Raw genomic sequence first — 27,212 nt, 5'->3', positions numbered from 1 at the left:
AATCTTCCCTCCTTGGCCGTCGCAAACTTCCCGCTTCGGTACCGCAAGTCCCGCCGGCCGGACACCGACCAGGGGAAGAAGAGGCCTGAAGGGACGCAGCGCGCTTCGTCTCCCCTTCACCCCCTCTTCTTTTGGTACATTTGAGGCCCTATGTTAACATCTGGGCCTCCAGAACATCGGACGTGGGTTCTCAACATCGTCCGTAGGGGTTATGCCCTCGAGTTCCAAGAGCTCCCTCCAACTGGAGCCTTCATGTCCACTCCCCCTCGGACACCCTCTCGCGAAGTGCGCTCCTTGCTTGCAAAGGGGGCAATCTCCTCTTTGCCGCCCGACCATGTTCTCGGGCCTTTTTCTCCAGGACTTCACGTTGGTACCGAAAGCGGATGGGGGCATCAGGCCCATCCCTGGACTTTGAGACAATTGAACTTGTTCTGGACTACCGTCGCTTTCGAATGGTAACTTGGCTTCCATCCTGCCTCTTCTCCACCGGGCCTGTGGTTCGCGACCGTCGACCTGAAGGACGCCTACTTCCACTCGGGATCGGGACTCCCACCGGAGATTCCTCGCCTTCGCTGTCGGCTCCGACCGTCCACACTACAACGTGCTTCCGTTCGGCTTGGGCCACGGCTCCACGAGTCTTCACGAAGTGCTGGCCCGGTGGTTGCCTACCTTCACAGAAGGCTTCATGGTCTTTCCCTACCTGGACGACTGGCTGTTTGCAGCCGAATCCCAAGACGAGCTGCAGGAGGCAGTCTCATTCGCCCTGCGCCTTCTGGACTCCCTCGGGCTGGTCGTCAACAGGGAAAAGTCCCACTTTACGCCGACCAGACCAAGTTCATCGGGGCCATCCTCGACTCCGAGAACTGCCTAGCCTTCTCCCTCCGGATCGGTTTTCAGGCCCTGACAACGTCCCTCAGACCGTGCATCTCACACAGAAGGGTGAGAGCCAGAGACGTCCAAGTCGCCCTGGGCCACATGGCATCGACGACGTTCGTCACCCCTGGGCAAGACTGCGTCTTTGACCTCTCCAATCCTGGTTCCTCTCCGTCTTCTCTCCGTTGGAGGACCGCCTTCAAGTGGCTCACGGTACCGAGACCGGTAGCCGCTTCTCTCAGATGGTGGCTAGACAGCTCCAACGTCTGCACCGGGATGCCTTTCACAGGCCAGCTGACTCTGACAACCATGCATCCCTGGAGGGATGGGGCGCCCACCTGCTCGACCTCGTCGTCAAAGACAGGTGGTCCGCACGAGACAAGCTCCTCCACATCAACGCGTTGGAGATGCTCGCAGTGGAGAAGGCTTCCTCCGATCCCTTCTCGGCTTGGAGGCCCGCTCGTTCACCCTCAGTCCCGATGTTTTATGGGGCGCTTGGAGGGTTTGTCGGTGGCACTGGGCGGTTTAGAGCCACAGGCACACTCGAGGTGGTGGAAGGGGTCCCGGCCGGGATACACACCACGCTGGGGACGGCGACTCTCCCCGATCCCACGCTGGAGACACTCGCCCGAGTGATGAAGCGGGGGGGCGCAACGGCGGGACAGAAAGAAGACCGCGAACCTCCCTCCTGCACTTTCCCCAGGGCGATCGCCGAAGTGAGCGGGACTCACGGTTCTTGCGAAGCCTGAGAAGAGAGGGATCTGCAGAGTTGGCAGGCCTTGGGATCGTGGCTCGGGCCAAGGCACAGCAGGCCGGAGGAGTGCGGGTCCTGGACGGGCACCTTGCCCTTGCCAATGTCGCACTTCTTGAAAGCCGCAGGCATTTCCGAAGTCGTCAAAGCCGATGGGGAGATCCGAAAACGAGGTCAACCGTCCGAAAGTCCGAAGTTACCAGGGGCAGGAGACAAAGAATGGTCAAGATACAGTCCGAGGTTCAAAAGCGAAAGTGATTCCAAGCAACAAAGCAAGCGAAAGTTCCTCTGAGCAGCTAGCGCGGCGGAAAAAAGGAAAAACGGAACTGGGGAAAGGCGCGGAAGGCAGGGGCCTTATAACGGGTGGGCGGAGTTACCGCCAAAAGTTTCAATATGTTGCAGAGTTAACTCTGCCCAGTGATTCCAGTAGGTTCCGAGCAGCATGCGCCAGGCGCAGTGGAAACCCATTGTGTATTCGCAGATGACCACTCGAAGAAATACCGTTACAGGTAAGCAACCTGTAGTTCTTCTTAGTAGTAGTAGTAGTAGTAGTAGTAGTAGTAGTTTCCTGCTTTTCTCAAAATTGGGACTCAAAGTGACTTAGTTTATTAAAAACATAGTAAAGTTAAAAACTTAAAAAAAAAAGTGACAATTAAAATGGAATTAAATTATTATGATAATAAAACAGATCATTTGTTTAAAAAGTAGAATACAATTCATCACCATGGTGGAAAAGCTATGCCTGTTTCTGCTAGAATGATAGCCAAAAGATTTTAATCCTAATTAAATGACAGCATTAATCACTTGGCATCTTGTTTTTCTCTTCCAGCTTATCAACCTGTGTTCTCATGGGAAAGACCAGATAAGATATCCCAGCTTTCTGAAAGCTTTTCAGTGCTGACTGCTATGAAAAGATACAAAAAGTAGCAGGAACCAAATTGATCAATGTGTATTAAAAGGTGGCCATTCTTGAGCATTTGTCTGATCTCTTGATACCTAGGCTCATCTAAACAATTTTCAGGCTGAGAGCAGCAGTCTGCCACTGGGCACCACAATTCAGGTGAAGTGGCTACTTCAGGTTGCTAATGCTGAGGTATCATGAAAGGTGGTAAAATTATTTATTGCTGTTGTAGTTTTACCACCAAGAAACACAGCTTGTGGGATTTTCTGTCCTGGGTACCAAGTACAGTTGGACCTTTTTAGCTTGGGGATCTGTTCTGGACCCCTCCCCGCAGAGATAGGAAGAAATGCTTCCTGTTGTCAAGTCCCGTTGTCCCTAATCATAGAATCATAGAATTGGAAGAGACCACAAGGGCCAGCCAGTCCAACCCCTTGCCATGCAGGAAATCTAAATCATAGAATTGGAAGAGACCACAAGGGCCATCCAGTCCAACCCCCAGCCATGCAGGAACTCTCAATCAAAGCATACCCAACAGATAGCCATCCAACCTTTCCTTAAAGACCTCCAAAGAAGGAGACTCCACCACACTCCGAGGAAGTGTGTTCCACTGTCGGATAGCCCTTACTGTCAGGATGTTCCTCTTAATGTTGAGGTGGAATCTCTTTTCCTACAGCTTGCATCCATTGCTCCGGGTCCTGTTCTCTGGAGCAGCAGAAAACAAGCTTGCTCCCTCCTCAGAATGACATCCCTTCAAATATTTAAACAGGGCTATCATATCACCTCTTAACCTTCTCTTCTCCAGGTTAAATAGCTCCCTAAGTTGTTCCTCATTGGGCATGGTTTCCAGACTCTTCACCATTTTAGTTGCCCTCCTTTGGACTCACTCCAGTTTCTCAACATCCTTTTTGAATTGTGGTGCCTGAAACTGGATACAGTATCCCAGGTGGGGCCTTACCAAAGCAGAATAGAGTTGCACTATTACTTCCGTTGATCTAGACACTATACAGTGGGCCCTCTCCTTATGCTGGGGATCCGTTCAGATCCCCTCGCGTAAGGGAAAATCCGCCTAGGCTCGAGCCCCATAGGAGATAATGGGGCACATGCATGTGGCTGTGTGGCAACCGTGCGCCACAGGTGCGTGCACCATTGTTTTTCCCACATGGCTTCCACGTAAGCTGGAAGCTGCATAAAATGTGCCTATACATGTTGTGGGCACACTGTACTTCTAATCATGGTGTGACGTGTGCGGCCACCATTTGGGACAGTGGGACTTGCCATCCATGCATGCTCAAATCCACAGATGGCAAGTATATTTACTATATACTGATGAGGTCCCATCATCAGTATATAGTAAATATTAATGTTAATGTTAATTTCCCTATTATGTATTAAATTGTGGATACCTTCTAAGTAACCTAGCAATTTGAGTATCAGACGGAAAAGAGGAAGATCACATTACAGATGGATAGTCAATCAAGAAAAACATAGAATAACAGAATCGCTGAGTTGGAAGTGACCACTAGGGCCATCCAGTCCAACCCCCTGCCATGCAGGAAATCACAAAGCATCCCCGACAGATGGCCATCCAGCCTCTGTTTAAAAACCTCCAAGGAAGGAGACTCCACTACACTTCAAGGGAGTGTGTTCCACTGTCAAACAGCCCTTACTGTCAGGAACTTCATCCTAATGTTGAGGTGACCTTGAGTTTGCACAACCTGAACAGGGCTATTGATGAGCAGATGACTTGGAGGTCTCTCACCCATAGGATTACCATAAACTGATGTCAACTTGGCAGCAGTTAATACTAAAGTCATGATGAGTTTATTTTTAATTAATATGCAAAACCACTGGGGAAAAGAAAAGGCGATAAAAAATAGTCTGTGTACTACTTAATATAAGCACACAATATGAAATACTACTTTAAAATAAGAAATCATTGTTTCATTTAATATCCTGTCCTTTCTCAAAAAAATGCTAGAGGATGTAAATGCTGCACACAGATCTATCCTTATGTATGAGGTATCTTAGGCTGAATAAATATAAAGCTTGCTGGGTGATCTTATGGTCCACAACACGCTGCAGAAATAATCCAGTTTGAGACTGCTTTAACTGCCTTGGCTCAATGCCAAAGAATTCTGGGAATAGTAGTTTTGTGAGACTTAGCCTTCTCTGTCTCAGAGCTCCGGTGCCACAATAAACTACAATTCCCAGGATTCCATAACACGGAGTCAGGACAGTTGAAACCATCTCAAACTGAATTATTTCTGCAGTGTGTTTTGGACCTTAGGGACTTAAAAAGACTATCCAGGTTTCAAAGCTTCTAAAGTCAGTATACTTTATAGATTATGTCGCTTGACAAACAAGTATCCCCATGAAATTATCTTAAAACACTAGTTTCTTTAACCTAGTTTTGTATAAATATACTAGTAGGGAAGAATTTCCTAGCTAAAATAGTCTCAGGAAGAAGGTTGAATGACCAGAGACTGAACATGTCATCTTCTGTCTGCTATAGCACTAACCAAAATATTCTAAGGCTGTTGCTCTATTTCAGCCAGACAAATTTAGGGTGAACCAAAGGCACAAGTTTACTATAGCAACCTTCAAGAAGCCATGTTTTCTTAGATGGATGTTTGGCCAATATTGGGGGTGAGGGATGGGAGACGGCCAGCACCAGTTCTTGAAGTAGCAGTTTTAATCATTCTATACCTTTTTATTTCAGAAAATATTGTGTCACAAATAGTTTTTTTAATATAAAAATTGGATTAACAATAATAAAAAACTATACACAAAAATACAACTTGCATTTTTCAGGAGTAGAGGTGAAATACATCAAAAAGAAAATTTTGGGGGGAAAGCTATTGTTTTCCCTCCCAGGAAGCATCCAGATTAAACTTAAAAATGGAAAGCAGGCATTATTTAAAATTGGTGCAAAATAAGAAATATTAACGGCAACCATGTACACACCACACAGATTATATTCAGTGTATTCCTCCCTTGCAGAAAAGTGGTAACAATATATAGCTTCTGCATGAAGAACAGAACATACTGCATAAATAACAATCCTGGTGTAGCTGTGCACTTAGTATAATGAAGACATAAAATCATTATCGCAAGTGTACTGCTACAGGATAATTGTTTTTCATCAATAGCAATAGAAAAAGAATAGTTCACAAGTTGTTTCTTTTGCATTCTGTTCCTGGAGTTGGCATTAAACACATTAAAGGAAATTCAGTTTTCTTGACCATTTTCCTAAATGAATAATTAAACACAACACCCAAATAAAGCTCTTTTTTAAATTACAGCTATTAATGCCCTGCTGTGCAAAGACTGATTTATTGAGCTTTGGAAAGTTTTTGTGTGTGTGTGTGTGTGTTACATCTCAAAACTGTGTTACAGATCTTCAGTGGCCAAGGACATGACAGGCAGGAAAAGCACTATGAGGTTCTCTTTTTCTCAGAGTACAGTGGTACCCCGGGTTACGAATTTAATTCGTTCCGCGGCGCCGTTCGTAACCCGAAAGATTTCGCAACCCGAAAAAAGGCTTTCCGCTAGCGCTGGAAAGCCGCGGCTTTTAAATTTCGTGCCAAAAAGCGCCGAAACACACCGAAAAAAATTTCGTAACCCGAAAAATCTTTCGTTACCCGGAACAGTTTTTTCCAAGCTAACTTTTTCGTACCCCGGAAATTTCGTAACGCGATCAATTCGTATCCCGGGGTACCACTGTATGTGATGTTGGAAGAGGAGGAACATGGGTTACAAATATTAAAAAAAAACACCTCCTTGCATAATCACGGAAACATGGATCACCTTAAAGATAAACTATCACCCCTATTTCCCCCTCCCATGGTGAGGTTACTCACAAGGGAACTCAACCTAGACAAGCTATTTAGTTGCTCATCCTTAGAGATAGTATATGGGGCATGGCAGTGCAATGCTGACTTTCATTTCCATATGCACAAGGCTATGCCTGTTTTCCCTTTCTCATACAGAAGACTTTCCTCAGTTGAAAATGTATGTTACATAAAATTCTGTGATGCTTCTGGAAAGCTCTTTTCACACACGTATGTGTACACACACATACATATTGTAGTGGCTAAGGCAGACAGGCAGGAGAGACAGGGTTGGGAAAATTCTCCAAGATACCTGCTCCCAAACTGCATTCATTTCTATTGTAATAAGGCCATCTTTTCCCTTTAAAGTGTGAAAGCAATGTAGTGCTGGGAGGTAAAAAGTGACACAAAGAGGAGACGTGTGTGTGTGTGTGTGTGTGTGTGTGTACACGTATATATCTTCCACAACAAATTGAAACCTCTAGAAGGGCAGTTTTTAAAATACACCCAAAAGCAAAACCACAGAACTAAATATAACACCCAGTTCTATCAGCATTTCCTACTAAAGGACCTTAAGAACAGAACTCTTGAAACTCTTGCATCTTCTGTAATTTTAGAAATAGTTATCTGAATTAAAAGCAAGAAATAGAAACCGATTTGCAAAGAAAGTGAGAAAACCTGTGATTTGTATGGTATTGTGCTACACCACAACAAATATGATTGTATCTAATGGTGCTCCAACGAGGATAAAGTTTATACTTTCCAAGACAGACAAACCTACAGTCGAAAAAGCATAGAAATAGAGACAGTTCGGTTCAGCAAAACCTGTCAATTTTATGAAAAGTTAAACTAGTGTATATATTTACCAAAACATACAGAGAAAGGAATACATAAATGAAAGCTAACAAGGCACTGAAGGTTATATAGCAACGTAAGGCACTTTCACAAACTGTAATATGCTACACTGTGTGGGACAAATTGAGCTGGTGGAAGGCTATTTTCTGCAGCTTTTATTGCGATCCTCTGAACTGCTTTGCAAGATGGAAGACTGGTGGTTGCTGCAGGTAGCTGCAAAATAAGGGATGCCCCATTTGGTAAAGGTGAGTGCAGTCACAGCAGCTCGGGATCCCAATGAAATGACAAGAACTCCCAATTTAGAACAGTGATCTGTCTTTGGAATAGTGTACAATTACCTGTAGGAAGGAAGTTGGCAGAAGTATAGCATGACTGTACACAAAGGGAACTTGTTGCACCTTTGAGACATTGGCTTGAAACACACGGGCAAGATAAGAGCGGCTTCTGACCACTTTGGGAGCAGGACATTCACACGAAGCACGCCCTGGGAATGGCTGGAAGCCAGCTTGAGGCCACCGCCTCGGGCTGCGGGAAAAAGGAGTGCAAAAAAAAAAAAATGCTCCATGCTGGCAGCATGTTCAGGACCATGGTGGGAGCCTGCTTTAAAAGTAGGCTATGTGGTTGCCATGGCCCCCAGGTGATCACTGGCTGATTGCAGCAGAGTGGCCTCTGGCTGCTTTTTCCTATCAGCTTGACCCCTAAGGTCCAAAACACACTGCAGAAATAATCCAGTTTGAGATCACTTTAACTGCCCTGGCTCAGTGCTATAGAATTCTGGGAACTGAATTTTTGAGAAATGTAGCCTTCTATGTCAGAGAGCTCTGGTGCCACAATAAATAAACTACAATTCCCAGGATTCCCTAGCACTGTGCCAGGACAGTTAAAGCGGTCTCAAACTGGATTATTTCTGTAATGTGAGAGAAATTAGTGATAGCATAAGATTTCCAAGTCTATGGCCTGTTACAGACTGCCAAAATAAAGCTGCTTGGGGTCTCTTTGGAGGTATGCTGTTTAAATGATGCATGCATCCTAAGAATCCAGAAGCTGCACCAAAGCTGCACTCCAGTGCTTAGGAATGGAGTGTGGCTTTGGCGCAACCTCCAGACTCTTAGGACCCATGTATCATTTAAACAGCATACCTCCAAAGAGACCTGAAGCAGCTTTATTTTGGCAGTCTGTAACAGGCCTGTGAAAGTCTATAAAAGCTTATGCTACCAACTTCTTTCTCTCAGCCTCAAAGGTGCTACAAGATCTCTTTGCATACTGATTTTCCAGACTAACATGGATATGTCTTTGGTTTCCATCTGGTTCAACTGACAGAACTGTTTCACAGTTCTACCATGCTAATTTGACCTCACCATAGCTGACCTATATAGCACCATTGTCTACCCAGCTCCTATATACAGAAATGCAGATGAGGTATATTTGGGACTCAGCAAGAGCTAAGAGATTACAGGCACAATGTGGTAAAGTTTGTTTCTGCTCAAATATTTAAATAATCTGGAGAGAAGGAAAATCTAATACTTACCCAGCAGTGCAAGCAGAACTAGAATGCACAATAAAAGAATGAGGGAAGAGGTATACATGGTGTCAGATCAGTCAAATGCAATAAGTGGCTTAGGCAGTGCTGTTCCTGGAAACCACCAAGGTGACTGCACCTTACCAGTTATACATTATGGCCTAACAGAGTTGTGGCAATCCAGGTAAGCATGTCCAGACCATGCAACACACATGGCTACTGTACTGCATTTGATTATAAGGATCACAACTTGGTTTAGGAACATAACTGAGGATGAGAAAAGCACGCATAAAAAGGAAATTCAAAGTGAAACCTGTATTCCAATTTTGCCAAAATGAGTAAAAACCTATGAACTGTGTACTTCTTCCCAACCTGGTACTTCCTTCTTGCATCAGCACAAGGCTAACTTTCAGTAAAACACAGAAGCATTCACAATTGTAAATCAACAGTCCCGGCAACTTCCCACTCTCTTGTGAAAGCAGGAATGTCCTCACCATGTATCAGTCAGAAAGAACTGCTGTTGTAAAAGTAAAGGAAAACTCCACAGGGAAATTTATCTATTACCAGTTATGGCAAAAGAGAAAAGAAATCTCACGTCCCATCTTCAGATCAAATGATTCAGAGGGATTTCACAGAGAAACTTCATAAGGTGATCCAGTTGCATTTGACATCAGGATGGGTCTTATACAGTACATCTTAGAACTCATATCTAACTCTGCTGAATGAGGCAACCTCAGCTGTATAAATGATAGGAGTGCCTTTTTGTGAAAGCAAACAGTGTAGCAGTACAAATAACCCATACATTATTTTTGAGTAAGGGACCAATTCCTTCTTCCCATTTACTGTGTCACTTCTAGTTCTGTTTTAAGAACAAGAAGAAATGTAGAAATCAGAAAACGGTGGCCTCTGAGGTAGAGTTTATATTTAACACCAACCACCAGCTTTTAAGAGCAAATGACTAAATGGGTGGAGAAATTCCCCCTTATTTAACAGCTTCCTTCGTTACATTCATAATTCAGTCAAATTATTAAGGAGTTAAGAATTGGGCTGCCTGGCATCCACCATAGAAAAAACCCATGTAATAAGCAGGAGAAAAAGAATATCAGCGGTCACAGTTCCCCTTAGGCAAAACTTATGAAAAAGGAGAAATGGAAAAAATAAAGCCAGAAGTTGCAGTCCTGAAGACAATTACTAGGGAGTAATCCCTTTTGAATATTGTGGGATATACTTCTGAGTAAATATGCATAGGGCTGCACTATATGCACAACAATATTGCTGTCCTATGTTTGGATAGAGCCAGGCATGCAGATCACACCAGCAGTTCATTAAAGAATTCTGCTACATAGGAATAAACATTTTAAGGAAGCTGTCCACATGTTAAATAAGGAAAACTGCTCCCTTCACTAAGGCACTACAGGTTAAGCAAAATTCTCTGGGCTAGTAGGGATGGAAAGTATGTCACACACATACTAAGCTGTTAGACCAGCAGGTCACTATGTTGTTGTTTTAAGGGAATTCCCTTCTTGCTAAGACATTAGTAAATCTATTTTGTGCTAGGCAGAAAAAGCATATGAAATATAAGACCTTTGCATTTGCTTAACTCTCCAGAATTCAACAGGAGTCACAAGTTACTATTCCAATCTCTGATACTGATCTTTGCATATATATATTTTTATCATTGTTCGTAAGGCCTGGAATATCCTAAAAAATTGCTCTCTTAAATAGGAAGCATTGCTAGATGCAATCAGAATTGGGTGGGGGTGGTGAAAGGAGTTAGGAATAGATTTCTGGAAAAATAAATTGTTGACCAAAAATCTGGAAAACAGGAAAACAAGAAAAAATATGTTGAAGGATAAGAGAAAAATATACAATAAGGTAGTACATCAGGATGGAGGAAGTGTTTGGTGTTCTTAAACCCCACTACAAGATGAGAAGGTTTTGGTTTTTGCAAACTATCTGGCAAGAGAAAATGAGATATTTCCATAATGTGTCTTTAAGCTATCTGAGGTGGAACTTGGAAGGACAGACAGAAGAAATAGGTTCCTTATTCTCAAAGTCTTCAATTTTGCATTCTCCCTCATTTCTTCAAATATCCCTTGCAAGATGTGCTTTGGCTCTAAGGTGACTTGAGTTTCTTGGTCCGTGGTGAGGTGCCATTTTCTGATTTTACAACTCCATTTTCATGGTAGCCTATGGTGGAGTAGGGTGACAAAAAAGAGAATTAATAATAATAATAATAATAATAATAATAATAATAATAATAAGATTTATTTATATTCCGCCTTTTCCTTGCAGAATCAAAGCGGATTACAAAACAAGATATCAAAAATACAAAATACACCTCTCCATCAAATACATCACAGAAATATTATAACAATAAAGTAATTATACAAAAAATAATAATAAAGAATACAAAATACAAAGCATAATAATGGCCGCATAACTTAGCCTAATAATTAAAATGGCAATCCCAGCACATCCCTGGCAGGAGAACAACTATCACTATCAAATTACATATATTAAAATAACATGATATGGCATAATAATCAAGCATAACATAATAAGCAATAAAAAAGTCCCTAACTCTCCCCCGACAACAAAATATCAATCAAGTACAGTTAAACACTTAAAATAGTTATACTGGTTATAAAATATATAGAGAACAGACAAATGGAGTAGGACCATCAGGGGCAGACTAGGCTATTTAAGATTAGCATTGTCTGCAATTAGCTTTTGATTTTTAAAAAGACATGCTTATTTATTTTTTAAAAATGAGATTTGGAACTCTATTTGGAGAGTTGTCCTGAGCCTTCATCCATCCAGTTTACAGGATCATATCAGCCATTTCCTGTGATCTTGAACTACTTTCTGGGCTACTAAATCTGATCGCTTACCACACAATTCTGGTAGCAAAAACTACAAGGAAATCGGTAGGCATCTTTAGTCCACTGACAGACCAAAATGGAATGCTGTACCTGTACAGCATTCAAAGGACCTTATTTCTCATTAGCACTCACCACACAGGAAAAATTAGTAGTGGTATAAATCAGAATAGTCACCTTATTAACACAATCTTAGCCAATTATTTGTACATTTTAAATAAATGTTAGCTACCTTGGGATTCCACCAGGAAGACTGGGGCACAAATCAAGTATTTTTTTTAAAAAGTGAGTCAAGTCTACATACACTAGTATATTGATGAAAACAACAGGTCTGAAAAAAAGGTATATTCTTCTGTCTGCTCCTGACATGTCACAGCAGATGCACAACTTACTATTCTATCTTCTCTTTTACAGAGAAGATGCTATTGAATTTTTGATACAAACTTGTATCAAAAATGTCAAAAATATTTCTTTGAAAATATAATCTGTTATCCAACTAATCTGTTTAATTGATGAAAAGTTTTTTTCAGTGATTTATATAACTTACTGACTACAGTACACTGCAACCCTTGTTAAACATCAGATACAGCTTTAAATTATGAGTCTGCTCAGGCATGATGCTCACCAGACTCCCTTTTCATGGGCTTCAGTTGTTGTTTGGCAGAGACAGTTGCTGCAATTCTTTTTCTAGCACACTGTTCATTCCAGTACTCCCGCCAGCGCCGTAGCTGGAAGTGGATGAAGTGCCACATCATCCATGCCTGTGAGAAGCACACCAAAAGCAACACACACATCCTAGAAGAAGACAAGAAAGCCACACTAACTTAACTGTTCTGCTACCAAGCCATTTTTCCTTAATGAAAAGGATATTAAGACCACTAACGCAAATCATCAGCCCTTTCTCTGCCCCTCAAAAACTAATCCTGGCAGACAAAGAGGGGAAACAGATGGGCAGGAAGGGGTGGCTTGAAGTCACCCCTTCTGAAATTGGATTGGGGCAACCACATGCCGCAGCTCCAATCCACCTTGAGCCCGGCTGAAAAAGGAGTGGCCAGGGAAAAGCCAGCTTTGCCACCCCCGCCGCAGCCTTATTGTGGCTTCATGACAGTCAGGCGGCTTGCGACGTGCAAATGTCACACCTCCAGAGCATCATGAAACCACAGACATCTGGGCAGCTTCCAGGCGGCTTCATGACATCTAAACACTGTGGTCTGAAGCCACCCAGAAAGTGTCTTAAAAGCACTGTCTGTTCGGGCCCAAAGAAGTCTGTTTGGATTTACAGCAAGCTGTCAATAAAACCTTCAAAATAAGGAGTTACATTGTTTGTTTGCAAAAAAAATAAGCTAATTATTACCATTCTAATGTGAAGGGCAGCTGCCTTTATTTACAAAGGCAAGGTATCTCACAATGTTAAAGATCTATAATCATGTGTATGGCCACACTACAATAATAGGTTACAGTGTTTAAGAGCATTTTAAATATCCAAAAGGCTCCAGAAAGGCTACAAACTGGTATATATGTAATACTGAATACTTATCAGAAACATGACACATTACTGGGTAGGAACTGGGAGTGATGTGTGAAGTTGAGTGTCTATCCCAGTGGTGGCGAACCTATGGCACGTGTGCCAGAGGTGGCACTCAGAGCTCTCTCTGTGGGCACATGTGCCATCACCCCAGCACAGAGTTTGCCAGAGTTTGTTACTAGAAAGCCAGAGGGACATGGCACTTCACAATAAATTAGTGGGTTTTGGGTTGCAGTTTGGGCACTCAGCCTCTAAAAGGTTCACCATCACTGGTCTATCCTTTCGCCAGCTGGCCTTGATCACAGGTAACCCTTTTATCAAAACAATCACAGCTAGAACAGAATTTGCTAGTAAAACTCTGGCTTAAATACTAGTGATGAAAGATTCTTTAATATTTAACTGTGTTTAAAAACAGCAAGGGAAACATGTTAAGAGTCTGCATAAGAGAGGGAGCATACACACTCTACAGCTGTTTCCCATTCTAAACCACTGATAAGACACAGGAAGCAGTACATTTGCCTATTTACTGTAAGTGACTCTAGAATTCCTATTCTCCTACTTACTAAATCTACCCTTTCTTTGCCTGGTAGACACAGAACTTGTCAGAGGCGGGGTACCAGACCGCCGCCGCCAGTCGTCCGTGGGGGAGCGGAGCCTCCACACGGCGGGCTCCCTGCGGACTGAAAAGAAGCTCCAAAATGGAGCTTCTTTTCAAGTCGCGTTTGCGACGTAGCGAGGCGCCAGGGGCGCACTCGCTACGTCACAAAGGACGCGACGCGTAACGGACGTCAGCGTCGATACGCAAAATGGGCGCCCCATGTAGAAGGGCCGGCGCCTTCTTGTACGGACGAGAGTCTGTCATAGGCCCAGGGGTGTCTAAAAGAGACGCCCCTTTTTTAAAATGGGACTCCGGACGTCCCAAATGACAGTGCAGAAAGCCTCAGAGTCTTACCTGAAAAGCAAAGTGTTGAAGTTTCCTTTCTCAGGGTCAAATGCTTGATTTTCTGCCCGAGCCAACCCAAAACCAATGACCAACACAGAAAGGGTAAGGGTAAAAAGCCGGGTGATGACGAACACCGCTGCCCATGCATGGAACCTTATGAAGAGAAACATATAATTCCACTATTAACAACAGCAAGTGAAAATGTGCCACTCTTATCTGGAAGGCATTTCAGGATACAGCAACTGTTCCAAAATCACCAACATGCAGTTGCACTCCTCAAATGTACCCAGAAAATAAAGACCAGCTTCTGCATCAAAGGACCATGCAACTCAAGTCAGTACTCTTTGCTGCTTACTATATGAAGATCCACCAATAATAAGCTATGATCAAGAATTTTCAGGATGTGACAAACAAGTCACATACCTTGGGTGTCTTTTTATGAATACCCAAATATCTCATCAGTTATAATATCCTACATGCATGGACATCAGCACTGTTGTAACTTTATTTCCCTATGAGAGTACTTTGGTCACTAGCTTCCAAGAATTCCTCAATTCTCACAGCATTGGGAAAAGAAAGCTACTGGAAAATGAAGGTGCATATGCCACACAATTGCTACCAAAGTAGGAGGGAGAGATATGTTTTGCCTTCCCTCCAATTTGATCCCTTATTTTCTGCAAATATTTATTTATTTTATTATTATATGTTCTTATATCCCGCCTTTCTCCCAATATAGGGACTTAATATTTACCACCCAATGGCCCAGTATATAGCTAAACCACAATGCTAAGCACCCTTTGTTTATCAGTTAACTCTGCCAACTATGAAGAGCAGAAGGAAGATTTGGCTCTGATTGGTATGCATGTATTGGGTGGGGTGGTTGCTTCCATCCATGTGATTTCTTGCCTGTTTGCTTTCCCTTGATACTGAGCATAGCAATAAAGCTTATTTCTTAACTTTTAGAAACAGAAAAACCTGATATAACTGCAAAAATATATTCTGATGAAAAAGCACAGTGATTTCCGGGACAGAAGGCAAAATATATTTAAGTTGGGCACATCAGAGCTTACATGATCAAAAGAGAGGAATGACCCCTGCGTACATGGATATCCCTCCGTACTATCTTAACTGAGAACAACAATAACAGCATATTGACAAAATATGACTCTAATATCATATTTTTCAATATCATCATTTCTCTTTCATGGTCTTGAACACCTTTGCTTGATGAAGCCAGTAGAATTTCAAAAGCTTGCATCTGTAGGTGGTACTACACACCATTGAAACTAAAGATTTATTAAGTAGGAGAAAATAAATACTGGAGGTGCCATAAAGAAATTGGGTCATTATACCATATGTGGTGGTGATGAACAAAAATAAAAAAAGTATTGGGCTAAGATCAATGTGCAATTCAGAAAATATTTAAGATACACTTTCCGATGGACTCAGAGCTCTATCTGCTTAATATGACCTCCACCTTAAGAAAAGAAGACGAGAACAAATACTGGTGAGTACTACTATACTTAATTACAGCAGCTAGGCTAACTATAGCAAAAAAATGGAAATTAGGAGATCCTCCATAGATTGAAGATTGGTTACAAAAAGTGAGTGAAGAGAAACGGACAGACTAACTTTTATGGTCAACAATAAACCATTGGAAAGTGAATGGCTTCCAGTCCTAAAGTACTGGGAAGAGACGTGGGAAATAAATAAATGCCTTCTGAAAAACTAAAGATGATTTATATAAAGCTATAAATACAAAAATTACAGGAAGAAAAATAGAAAGTCAGTATTTATAGAAACAAACTAACAAAAGGAAAAAATAAGATACATGGAGAAACTGAAGATGTCAATGAAAATAGATAGAGCAGATGTTAAATCATCAAAAAGATTGATGAATTAACGAGGGGGAAAATAGTAGGTTTTGAAGGGGCAAAGGAGATTTCATATCGCATCCAATGTAAGAAATACTAAACAATTAGAACATTACTTGAAATTTTGAATTTGGCTTATAAAACACTAAATAAGATTGTAGTAGAGGGGATTATAGAGTGCGGGGAGAAAGTTTGTATAGAAGAAAGAGCAGAATGGAAGTTAAATAGGAAAATAGTACAATGTAATAAGAACAATGGAAATATGTGCAATGTAAGCAGCTTATAATTTTATTTCTGTAAAAGCAATAGAATAAATTTAATTTTAAAAAACTTGCATCTTTTGTCAGAGGTTCACAGGCAAGCTGCCTGCCAGAAAATGTTGGGAAGTGGGTGTGATGATGTAGATACAGGAGAAATAGCGTTGCTAAGAAATGGTGATCTCAGGCACAGTTGTTGAGATCATAACAGGAGGTAACACGAGCAAAGCCTGCTCAAGCAACAAAGAAGGAGCAGTATGGGAACAGGAAGGGAAATGTGTTTATTTATAGTGAATAAGAATTAATGCTGCCTGAAATTTGAAATTGTGTGTAGCTTCATTAGACAATTCTAACATTTGATGGTCAGTTCTTTCAATGGACATCACTGGACAGGATCTACAGTTTCTTAATAAAGTTTTTTTGAGTTTTAACTACTGAAGCCTGGATTTTCTAAACTTGGTATCCTACTAGTCTTAACAGCATTGTATCTTGGGTATTTTGTGCATTTCAATGTTTTATGGATATTATTGTATTTTGCTCTATGGCCAACACAGCTACCTCAAATAGGTTTTAAAAATTATATAAACAATTACTGTTATGCAATTTTAAATCTAAAACACGAGTGATATTGGAGTGGGGATTCCACCCTCAGAATCACTAAAAGGCTTGTTGGTGGGATTCAGAAGCTTTGCTTAACCATGGCCCGGTACATACCACCAATAAGTGGCGTACCAGGGGCTGATTCTGGGGTTAGGGACCGGTGACACCTTGTGTACAGGGCACTGCCATGGTTATATAAGCACTGTGCGGTGTTCGCACATTGCCGTGCGGCACTTATGTAACAAGTGTGCCAGTGGCGGCACTCATTATGCCGCCTCTGCGGCAGAGGAAAACCCTGCTTTTCTCAGGTTCTTTTTCCTACAAAGGGAGGCCACGTGGTTTTGCGGCTGCAGCTTCCATCTGGAGGAAAACAGGCCGCCCGCAGGCCACCCTTTTCGGGCGGTCTGTCCCAGGGCCATGACAAGGAAGTCAGATCTTTCCCCAAAGAACACACCAGAGCACTTACAATTTTTCATTGTTTTCATCTGTGAAATAGAAAAGGCGAGCCATGTGGAAGAGGAATTCAGCCACATACTGCAGTAACAGCAAGATTAATCCCAGGCGTGTGAGGCTGGAAAAATGGAGGAATAATGTTTAGTCTGGTAAAGTGTTCAGAACCTTCTGTCCAGCCACCCCTCGCTGTCCATCCTCCTCTTCAATGTCAAGATATGTCAAGATCGAGACAGTTGATCTTGTTTTAACACACACTACACGACTCTACACTATGAAAACACAAATTGTGCAATCTGCAGAAATCAAGCAAATAAATGCTGTTTTGATGCTGTTTTTAATCTGATTTTATTGCAATGTTTCTTACGTCATTATTGTATGCTGCTTTGATCATATTTTGGAAAAGTGGATTACAAATAAACCATATTATTATTATTATTATTATTATTATTATTATTATTATTAACTAATATTTGCACTTTCACCATTTGGAGCCACAGAGAAGAAGATCTGTGTTCCTGAACCATCTGAACAACATCCACCCAAACATCCAATGCATGAAGGAAAAAGAAAAGGAAGGAACATTGCCATTCTTGGACGTCCTAGTCATCCGCAAACTAAACCAATGTTAGGGCCACACAGTATACAGAAAACCTATACAGACACCTACATAAAAACTCCAACCATCATCCTGGACAAAAAAGATGCGCAATAAAAACACTGGTAGACCAGGCAAAAATGATGTGTGAACCTCACTTCCCGGAAAGTGAATTGAAGCACCTGGACTGGGCTCTACAGGGTAATGATTACTCCGGCTTAAACATCAGAAGGACTGCCAGACCCAGAAAAACCCATAGGGGTGAAGACAACCAAAGGGAAGACCACCCAAAGGGAAGGTATTTTTACCATACATCTAAGGAGCCACAGACAAAATAGGGAAACTGATGAGGAAACACAACCTCCAAATGATCTATAGACTGACCAAGAAAATCTACCAAATGCTACGCTCAGTGATGGACAGGAGACCCACAAAAATTATGGATGCCAGCTGTGAAAGCCTTCAACTTCACAAATATTTGTTAAGTTTGCTAATTCTGTCAGATGCAGAGAAAGCAGCACAAAAGCACAGGAAAATGAATACTCTGTGGCCATTGGAACTCCAGCTCAACTATAAACTTGTCATCTCCTCTGGCAATTCATAAAGCACTGCACACATTCCTCCCAAGGCTAAAAATATATTGCCAAGCTACCACATAACATTTCCATCACACTCCTTGAAAAAGTATGCTTAACACCAACCACTTTTATTCTGATACAAAGACAACTGTGTGGTGTAGATGCCATACTCCTTTATTCGGATGAGGGATCTTCAGTTAATCCCCACCCCAAATTTCTCAGTAGATGTTTCCACCCATTTAACTACAAAAACAAAAACAAACAAACTTATTTTTGATGAAAGCCATGTGAAGTCAAACTGGTCTTAAGCAGGCTTCTTATAGCTGTTTCCTTCAAATAAATAGTAGCATTAAGAACATATTGGGTTGGAACAGATATTCACCAATTGATCTATGACCCATTTATTTGTCTTTTTAGCAGTCCACAGTATCTGTAGAACTCTTCTCCAGCACCATATGAGTTGATTTTCTTACTATCATGTTTCTTCAGTGTCTAGCTTTCACAACCATACAGAGAAACCATACACAGGACTTTAGTTATTCCATTATATATTTTTAAACTTCGGATCTTGTCTAGTTCCTTTACAGCTGTCCTTCCAAGTTCTAGCCTTCTTCTGAAGTCTTCAAACAGTTCCAATGAGGAGGAAAAATGGGAGGTGACTCAAGAAACCAGGAAGGATGACTAAAGAACTTTCAACTGAGCTAAGTTTTAAAAGGGACATGTATAAGAAATGAAAAAGGGGGGAAATCACCAAAGAGAAATTCAAACAAATAAAAATGGGGGAAGTCAGAATATCTGAAGAGCAGAATGAACTCAGGCTTGCTAGAAAGTTTAAAAAACATTAAAAAGGGCTTTGTTGGTTATGTCCACAGCAAAAGGAAGAAGGAAATGGTAGGGCCATTACATGGAGAAGATGGCAAAATGCCAACAAGGTACAGAGAAAAGGCAGAACTACTCAACATGTTCTTTGCCTCAGTCTTCTCACAATAGGAAAAGGGTGCTCAGCCTGAGGAAAATGGAACAGAGGACACAATCAGGGAAATGCAACACAGAATAAGTATTTACACTTGTCCCTCCATATTCGCTAGGGTTAGGGGCACAAGACCCCCGTGAATATGGAAAAACCATGTTTTTACCTGAGAGTACACCTCTCTAGAAATCTCCAGGTCCTCCAGTGCTACTCTATGGTCAACGTCCAACAGACACTGACCATAGAACCGCACTGGAGGAGCTACAAATGCCTTGTAGAGTATTCTCTCTAGGAATCTCTAGGTCTTTCAGTGCAACCTTTAGTTAAAGATGAGCACAGAGTTGCACTGGCGGACCTAGATATTCCTAGAGAGAACATATTAGTACAATCCGTGAATAATCAAATCCGCAAATATCAAAGCTGCAAATATGGAGGGATGAGTGTATTTATTTTATTTTCTATCCTGCCTTTCTCCACGAAGGGACCCAAGGCAGCTCACAATAACAACTAAAGAGGTAGTACAGGAATATCTGGTTAATCAAAATGAATTTAAGGGCCTGAATAGACCAGCAAGTTAAGCTACCTTCCAATCCACCCTTTTCAGACCATCTGTTTTGGTCCTAGTGGCAATAATCTTTGAGAATTCCTGGAGAACAGGAGAAATCCCAGCTGACTGGAGGAAAGCAAATGGTGTTCCCATTTTCAAAAAGAAAGAGAAAAAAAGAGGACCCAAACAATTACTGCCCAGTAAGCCTGATATCAATACTATGAAAGATGATAGAGCAGATAATTAAACAGAGAGTCTGTAAGCATTTAGAAAGTAATCAATTAAAGTCAACATGGATTTCTCAATAGCAAGTAATGCCAGATTATTCTGAACTCTTTTTTAAAATAAAATTACCATTTTGGTAGATGAAGGGAATGCAGTAGATACAGCATATCTTGACTTCAGTAAGGCCTTTGACAAGATCCCCCATGATATTCTTGCATACAATCTAGTAAAATATGGGCTAGATAATATAACTGTTAAGTGGCTTTGTAATTGGCTGACTGGCCAAACCCAAAGGGTGGTCAGCAATGGCTCCTCTTCATGGTGGAGAGAAGTGACTAGTTGGGTCTCATAAGTTCTGTACTGAGCCCAGTGCTATATGACATACAGTATTTATCAAAGACCTGGAATGGAATAGGGGTAGTCAATATCAAAATTGCAGATGACACCAAATTAAATGGGGGGTAGCTAATACTCCAGAGAACAGGATCAAAATTCAAAATGTTCTTAATAGATTAGAAAATTAACAACATGAATTTCAACAGGAAGAAATGTAAGGTACTACACTTACACAGAAAAAATGGAATGCTCAGAAATAGGATGGGGAGACACCTGGCTTGAGAACAGTAAATATGAAAGGGATCTAAGAGTTCTAGTAGACCACAAGTTAAACATTAATCAACAGTGTGTTCCTGCAGTTAAAAATGTCAATGCAATTCTAGGCTATATCAATATAAGTATAGTGTCAAGGCCGCGTATAGCGTGTCCGCGTATGGCGCGGGCGCACTGTAGCCTTGTTTAAATATTTGAAAGGATGTCATACTGAAGCTGGAGCACTTTTGTTTTCTGCAGCTCCAGAGAACAGGGCACAGAATAACTGATTCAAATGAAAGCGATTCCACTTCAACATTTGGAAGAACTTCCTGCTAGTAAGAACTACTCGACAGTGGAATATGCTGCGTCAAAGTGTGGTGGAGTCTCCATCTTTCAAAGTTTTTGTCAGGGGTGTTCTGATTGTGTATTCCTGCATGGCAGGGGTTTGAACTTAATAGTCCTTGATGTCTCTTTCTAACTCTTGGATTCTATGATTTCTTGACTGCAGTCTCCATCTTTAACTTTTTTATAGTCTTCAATGTCTGTGGAAGAGTTCATAGAATCATAGAGTTGGAAGAGACCACAAGGGCCATTCAGTCCAAGCCCCTGCCATGCAGGAACTCTCAATCAAAGTATACCCAACAAATGGCCATCCAGCCTCTGCTTAAAGACCACCAAGGAGAGAGACTCCACTACACTATGAGGGAGTGTATTCCACTGTCGAACAGCCCTTACTGTTAGGAAGTTCCTCCTAATGTTGAGGTAGAATCTCTTTTCCTGTAGCTTCAATCCACTGTTCTGGGTCCTGTTCTCTTGGGCAGCAGAAAACAAGCGTGATCCCTCCTGAATGTGACATCCTTTCAAATATTTAGACAGGGCTATCATGTCACCTCTTAACCTTCTCTTCTCCAAGCTAAACACCCCCAGTTCCCCAAGCCATTCCTCATAGGGCATGGCTTCAGGATCCTTCACCATTTTAGCCGCCCTCTTCTGTACAATTTCTCAACATCTTTTTTGAACTGTGATGCCCAGAACCGGACACAGTATTCCAGGTGAGACCTGAGCAAATCAGAATAGAGAGGCACTGTTACTTCCCTTGATCTAGAAATTATATGTCTATTGATGCAGTCTGGAATCGCATTGCCCTTTTAGCTGCCACATCACATTGTTGACTCATGTTCAACTTGTGGTCTACTTGGACTCCTAGATCTCTTTCAAACATGGTCCTGTTCAGCCAGGTGACCCCCATCCTATAAACTGTACATTTTCTTTTTCCACCCTACGTTCAGTACCTTACATTTCTCCGTATTGAATTTCATTTTGTTAGCTTTGACTCAGCTTTGTAATCTATTAAGGTCATTCTCATCCAGTCCTCTGGAGTATTAGCTACCCCTCCTAATTTGATGTCATCTACAAATTTGATAACTTTGCCCCCAACTTTGTCTTCCAAGTCATTGATAAAGATGTTGAATAGCACTGGACCCAGGGGAGACCCCTGTGGGACCGTACTGGTCACTTCTCTCCAGGATGAAAAGGAGCCATTTTTGAGCAACCTTTGGATTCGATGAGTCTACCAATTACAATTCCATGGAACAGTTACCTTGTCTAGCCCACATTCTACAAGCCTGTTTGCAAGAATGTCATGGGGGACCTTGTCAGAGGCCTTACTGAAATCAAGATATACTATATCCACAGCATTCCCTTCATCTAACAAGCTGGCAATTAAATAGATAGATAGATAGATAGATAGATCGATAGATCGATAGATCGATTGATCGATCAAATTTGTCTGGCATGAATTGTTTCTCTGAAACCCATGTTGACTTTTTGAGACGATGACATTGCCTTCTAGATGTTCACAGAATCTTTCCTGGTATTGATGTCAGACTAACTGGATGATAATCGTTGGGGTCCTCTTTTTTTTCCCTTTTTGAAAATGGGGACAACATTTGCCCTTCTCTTGTTCTCCAGGAGTTCTCAAGGATTATTGCCAGTGGCTCCGATATTACATTTGCCAGTTCTTTTAATACCTTTGGATGTGGTTCATCTGGTCCTGGAGACTTATATTCATTTAGATTAACCAGTTATTCCTGTACTATCTCTTTACTTATTCTATGCTGAAATTCCCCTATTCTGTCCTCTGCTCCATTATCCTCAGGTTGAGCACCCTTTTCCTTTTTCTGAGAAGACTGAAGCAAAGAAGGTGTTGAGTAAATCTATCTGTTCTCTGTCCCGTTAGCATTTTGCCATCTCCTCCAGTGTCCCTACCACCCCCTTCTTCTTCCTTTTGCTGCAGATACCCAAAAAAGCTTATTTTTCTTAACCTCTCTGGCGAGCATAGGTTTATTTTGCATTTTAGCTTTTCTGTCTTTCCCCTACATGTGCTCGCTATTTGTTTGAATTCCTCTTTGGTGATTTCCCCATTTTTCCATTTCTTATACATGTTCCATTTAAAATTAAGCTCAATTGAAAGTTCATTAGTCATCCATCCTGGTTTCTTGAGACACCCCCCATTTTTCTTCTTCACTGGAACTGTTTTAATTTGTGCCTTCAGTATCTCCCTTTTGAGAAACTCCCATCCATCTTGACATCCTTTCTCTTTTAGTATTCCCAACCACTAAATCATCCCTAGTATTTCTCTAAGTTTACTGAAATCAGCTTTCCTAAAGTCTAGAATGTGTGTCTGACTATGCCTGGCTTCTCCTTTCCACTGTATAACAAACTCCAGGAGAACATGATCACTCCCACCTAAAGATGATCACTCCCATCTCTTGCCAATTATCCAAGTCATTCCTGTTGGTTAGGATTAGAGCTAAAATAGCTGACCCCCTTGTTGCCTTTTTCACCTCTTGGACAATGAAGCTGTCTTCAAGGCAAGTGAGGAATTTGCTCCAGCAGGGCTAGCCTGAAGATGATAACTGTCATCCTTCTGCCTGTGAGAGAATGAACAGACAGGCCCAGCTCCACCAGGGCTAGCCTGAAGAAAGAGAGCCCTCCCTACAAGATAACTGTCATCTTTTGGCCTGTGAGGGAGTGACCAGGCAGGCCCAGCTCCACCAGGGCTAGCCTGAAGAAAGAGACCCCCTCCCCCGTGATAACTGTCATCCTTCAGCCTATGAGGGAGTGAACAGGCAGGCCCAGCTCCACCAGGGCTAGCTTGAAGAAAGAGAGGCCCCCTCCATGATAACTGTCATCTTTGAGCTTGTGCGGGAGTAGACAGGCAAGCCCAGCTCCACCAGGGCTAGCCTGAAGAAAGAGAGCTCTCCCCCCCATGATAACTGTCATTCTTCGGCCTGTGAGGGAGTGAACAGGCAGGCCCAGCTCCACAAGAGCTAGCCTGAAGAAAGAGAGCCCTCCCTCCATGATAACTGTCACCCTTCGGCCTGTGAGGGAGTAAACAGGCAGGCCCAGCTCCACCAGGGCTAGCCTGAAGAAGAAGAGACCTCCCTCCATGATAACGGTCATCCTTCGGCATGTGAAGGAGTGAACAGGCAGACCCAGCTCCACCAGAGCTAGCCTGAAGAAGAAGAGCCCTCCCTCCAGTCCATCTGCCTTGGTCCAGGCCTCAGAGTGAGAGAATAATCATTGGACCTCATCCCCTTCCCCTCCACCATTCCCTTCTCCTTTTGTGTCCTGTCTTTTAGATTGTAAGCCTGAGGGCAGGGAACTGTCTTTTTTGCATTCCTCTCTGACAATATCCCTGGTTTCAGTTCAGAGTGCTTCTGGTTCCTGCCAAATATGCTGAATAATGCAAATCTATCTGTCTGTCTTTTACATTATCTTTAAAATTTAGGGGGATGTTCTTCAAGGTGTATTTTGTTGTTTTTTCACAATTTTTGATATTTGCAGTTCATGGTTTGTGCCACAACTGCTCCTGTTGTCAGGATCAGTATCCCTCAGAATTCCTGCTAAGTTTGATACTCAGTTAAGCTGTACCTGCTTTGCTTTGTATTACTGGTTGATAGGTTGCTGAGTTGAAGTGATGTTTATCTTTCTTCAAGTTAGGTAATGAGCAGATGTGGACGTAATATACATCGGGAGATGTCAAGGTCAGTCCTGTGGTAATGCCTGGTACAGAGAGAGACAATAGGATAGTCCTGGAAAAGGGATGTTTTAGAATGGAAGCGAATGGAGTTTGCATTCATGAAAGGATCTGAATTGTTCTGGGCCTTTAATAAGCTGTGTAACAACATTGCCATGCAGTGACCTATCTTAGGCCCTATACAGACAGGCCAAAATAAAGCTGCTTCAGGTCACTTTGGAGGTATGGTGTTTCAATGATGCATGTGTCCTAAGAGTCTGGAAGATGCACCAAAGCTGCACTGTAGTCCTGAGGACTGGATCGTGGTTTTGGTGCGGCTTCCGGACTCTTAGGATGCATGTATCTTTTAAACAGCATACCTCCAAAGTGACTTGAAGCAGCTTTATTTTGGCCTGTCTGTATCACGCCTTAGTTTCCACACAGAGGCTTGGATTTCTGAACTAAGGTCAACTAGAACATAACACCTGGTCTTGTTTTTGCAAAGAATGGAGCTTCTCCGCCTTCTGCTTTCAATCATATAGTCTATTTGATTTTTATATTGGTCATCTAGTGATGTCCATGATTATTTAGTTGCCTCTGGGTTGCCTGAAGGATGTGTTGAAGGTGGGAAAAATTATACCTCAAAAGTTCACACAAATTGCAGGAGCTTTTTTTCCTGGCACAATATAAACTACATAGGTTTTTAGAAATATGCAAGAATCACAGAATTGGAAGAGGCCACAAGGGCCATCCAGTCCAACCCCCTGCCATGCAGGAACTCTCAATCAAAACATACACAACAGATGGCCATCCAAACCTGTTTAAAGACCTCTAAGGAAGGAGACTCCACTACACTCCGAGGGAATGTGTTCCACTGTCGAACAGCCCTTAATGTCAGGAATTTCCTCCTAATGTCGAGGTGGAATCTCTTTTCCTGTAGCTTGCATTCATTGTTCTGGGTCCTGTTGTCTGGAGCAACTTGCTCCCTCCTCAATTTGACATCGCTTCAAGTATTTAAACATAGCACCTCTTAACCTTCTCTTCTCCAGGCTAAACATCCCCGACTCCCTAAATCGTTCCTCATAGGGCATGGTTTCCAGACCCTTCACCATTTTAGTCGCTCTCCTTTGGATATGCTCCAGTTTCTCAATTTGTCAGCTTCTCAGTCAAAATGTACAAAGTCTGTTTTACCACACAAAGAAAATTGCACAGCTTCCATTTGTTTTTGCTATATTCTTAGGAAAGAGCATTTTTGCTGCACGACACTGCAACATTTTAATGTTGAAAACAGCAATTTTGCACAACAAAAATGTTGCATAAAATCAAATATATTTAACAAAAATTAGCCACCATGGTTTTGTGTGCAACATTGCTGATTTTATGCAATATGCAATATTTTTGTTGTATAATATTTTTGTTTTCTATATAAAAGCCAGCAATGTCACACAATAAAAAATATTGTAATTATTACCAATCCTTGGTATCTACAGAGTAAAACTGAATTCTGACTCCTATTGCCATGAGCACTATCATGCACATAATTAAATCTAAAATCCTGTAAGTGTCCAGGACTACAAGTCTTAGACTGGGATTCTAGTCACTGCCTGTTGCTGTATCACCCACTGGGAGCTCTTCTGCAAATGCCAACTGACATCCAGGAAGTGTCCCTTACTGTTCAGATATCTCAGTGCACAAACTGCAAAAAGAGCCTGTTGCACAAATGATTTGACAGTGTAAGATCCTGGCTCTTGTTGTGTGTGTGAAGAACTGGTATATGCATTATATACAGTTATCTAAGGGTCATGGAATGAACTGAACAAGATTTATTTTTCAGTAGTTTGACAATAAATGTCAAGAGATCTAAATATAAATGTTACATGTTACTTGAACCTGCATAGATAAGTTGCTGCTGCTGCTGCTGTTATTACAAATTTTATTTATAACAACAACAACAACAATAATAGGATTTATTTATATGCCGCCCAATCACTGGGAGTCCGGGAGGCTTATATCCAGCCCTTTCCGCAATAATGGATTCAAGGTTGCTTACAAATTATTAATAAGTATACAAAAACACCAGTAATAAATATGTTATTTTTAAAGTTAAACAATTAATTTTAAACAATTTAAAATTCTTTAAAACAATTTTAAAAATCAACCAAAAGCACAGAATACCATTAAAACCCCATCATAGTCAATTATTTGTCTCATCAACCACACTGGTTACCTACCATGAAAATGTATTCTGGGTTGTTGATAGAAGGAATCCAAACATCCTGGGTTTCTGCATCATCATCCAGAGACAGGCAAGAAGTATCATGAAGGCCTGTGATATCTAATGAAAAAACTGAATTGACTTCTCCCAGCTTGATCATCTTAGTGCTCAGTTCATTTCCTAGCCAAGCCTACAAACACAGAACTA

The 27,212-nt window shown here is 41.8% G+C and overlaps 2 protein-coding genes across 3 annotated transcripts in view; one reads left to right on the top strand and one right to left on the bottom strand.

Annotated features, from left to right (window-relative positions):
- The window catches only part of EFHC1 (EF-hand domain containing 1), a 38,346-nt gene extending 35,749 nt beyond the window's left edge, over nucleotides 1-2,597 (top strand). For both annotated transcript variants that reach the window (XM_042453546.1, XM_042453554.1), the window contains exon 10: nucleotides 2,454-2,597. In XM_042453546.1, coding sequence (XP_042309480.1) covers nucleotides 2,454-2,490 — 37 coding nt within the window. In that variant the 3' untranslated portion in view covers nucleotides 2,491-2,597. The remainder of the gene's footprint in view (nucleotides 1-2,453) is intronic.
- Nucleotides 2,598-9,629: 7,032 nt separating this feature from the next.
- Nucleotides 9,630-27,212, bottom strand: part of TRAM2 (translocation associated membrane protein 2) — a 56,635-nt gene continuing 39,052 nt past the window's right edge. The window contains exons 8-11 of the mRNA XM_042477988.1: nucleotides 17,277-17,381; nucleotides 14,089-14,232; nucleotides 12,237-12,406; nucleotides 9,630-10,919 (exon numbers count right to left, since the gene is read on the bottom strand). Coding sequence (XP_042333922.1) covers nucleotides 10,846-10,919; nucleotides 12,237-12,406; nucleotides 14,089-14,232; nucleotides 17,277-17,381 — 493 coding nt within the window. The 3' untranslated portion in view covers nucleotides 9,630-10,845. The remainder of the gene's footprint in view (nucleotides 10,920-12,236; nucleotides 12,407-14,088; nucleotides 14,233-17,276; nucleotides 17,382-27,212) is intronic.

This window comes from Sceloporus undulatus, chromosome 1 (assembly GCF_019175285.1).
Source record: "Sceloporus undulatus isolate JIND9_A2432 ecotype Alabama chromosome 1, SceUnd_v1.1, whole genome shotgun sequence".
NCBI classification, from domain to species: Eukaryota; Metazoa; Chordata; class Lepidosauria; order Squamata; family Phrynosomatidae; genus Sceloporus; species Sceloporus undulatus.
This window is presented reverse-complemented; position numbering and strand designations above follow the sequence as displayed.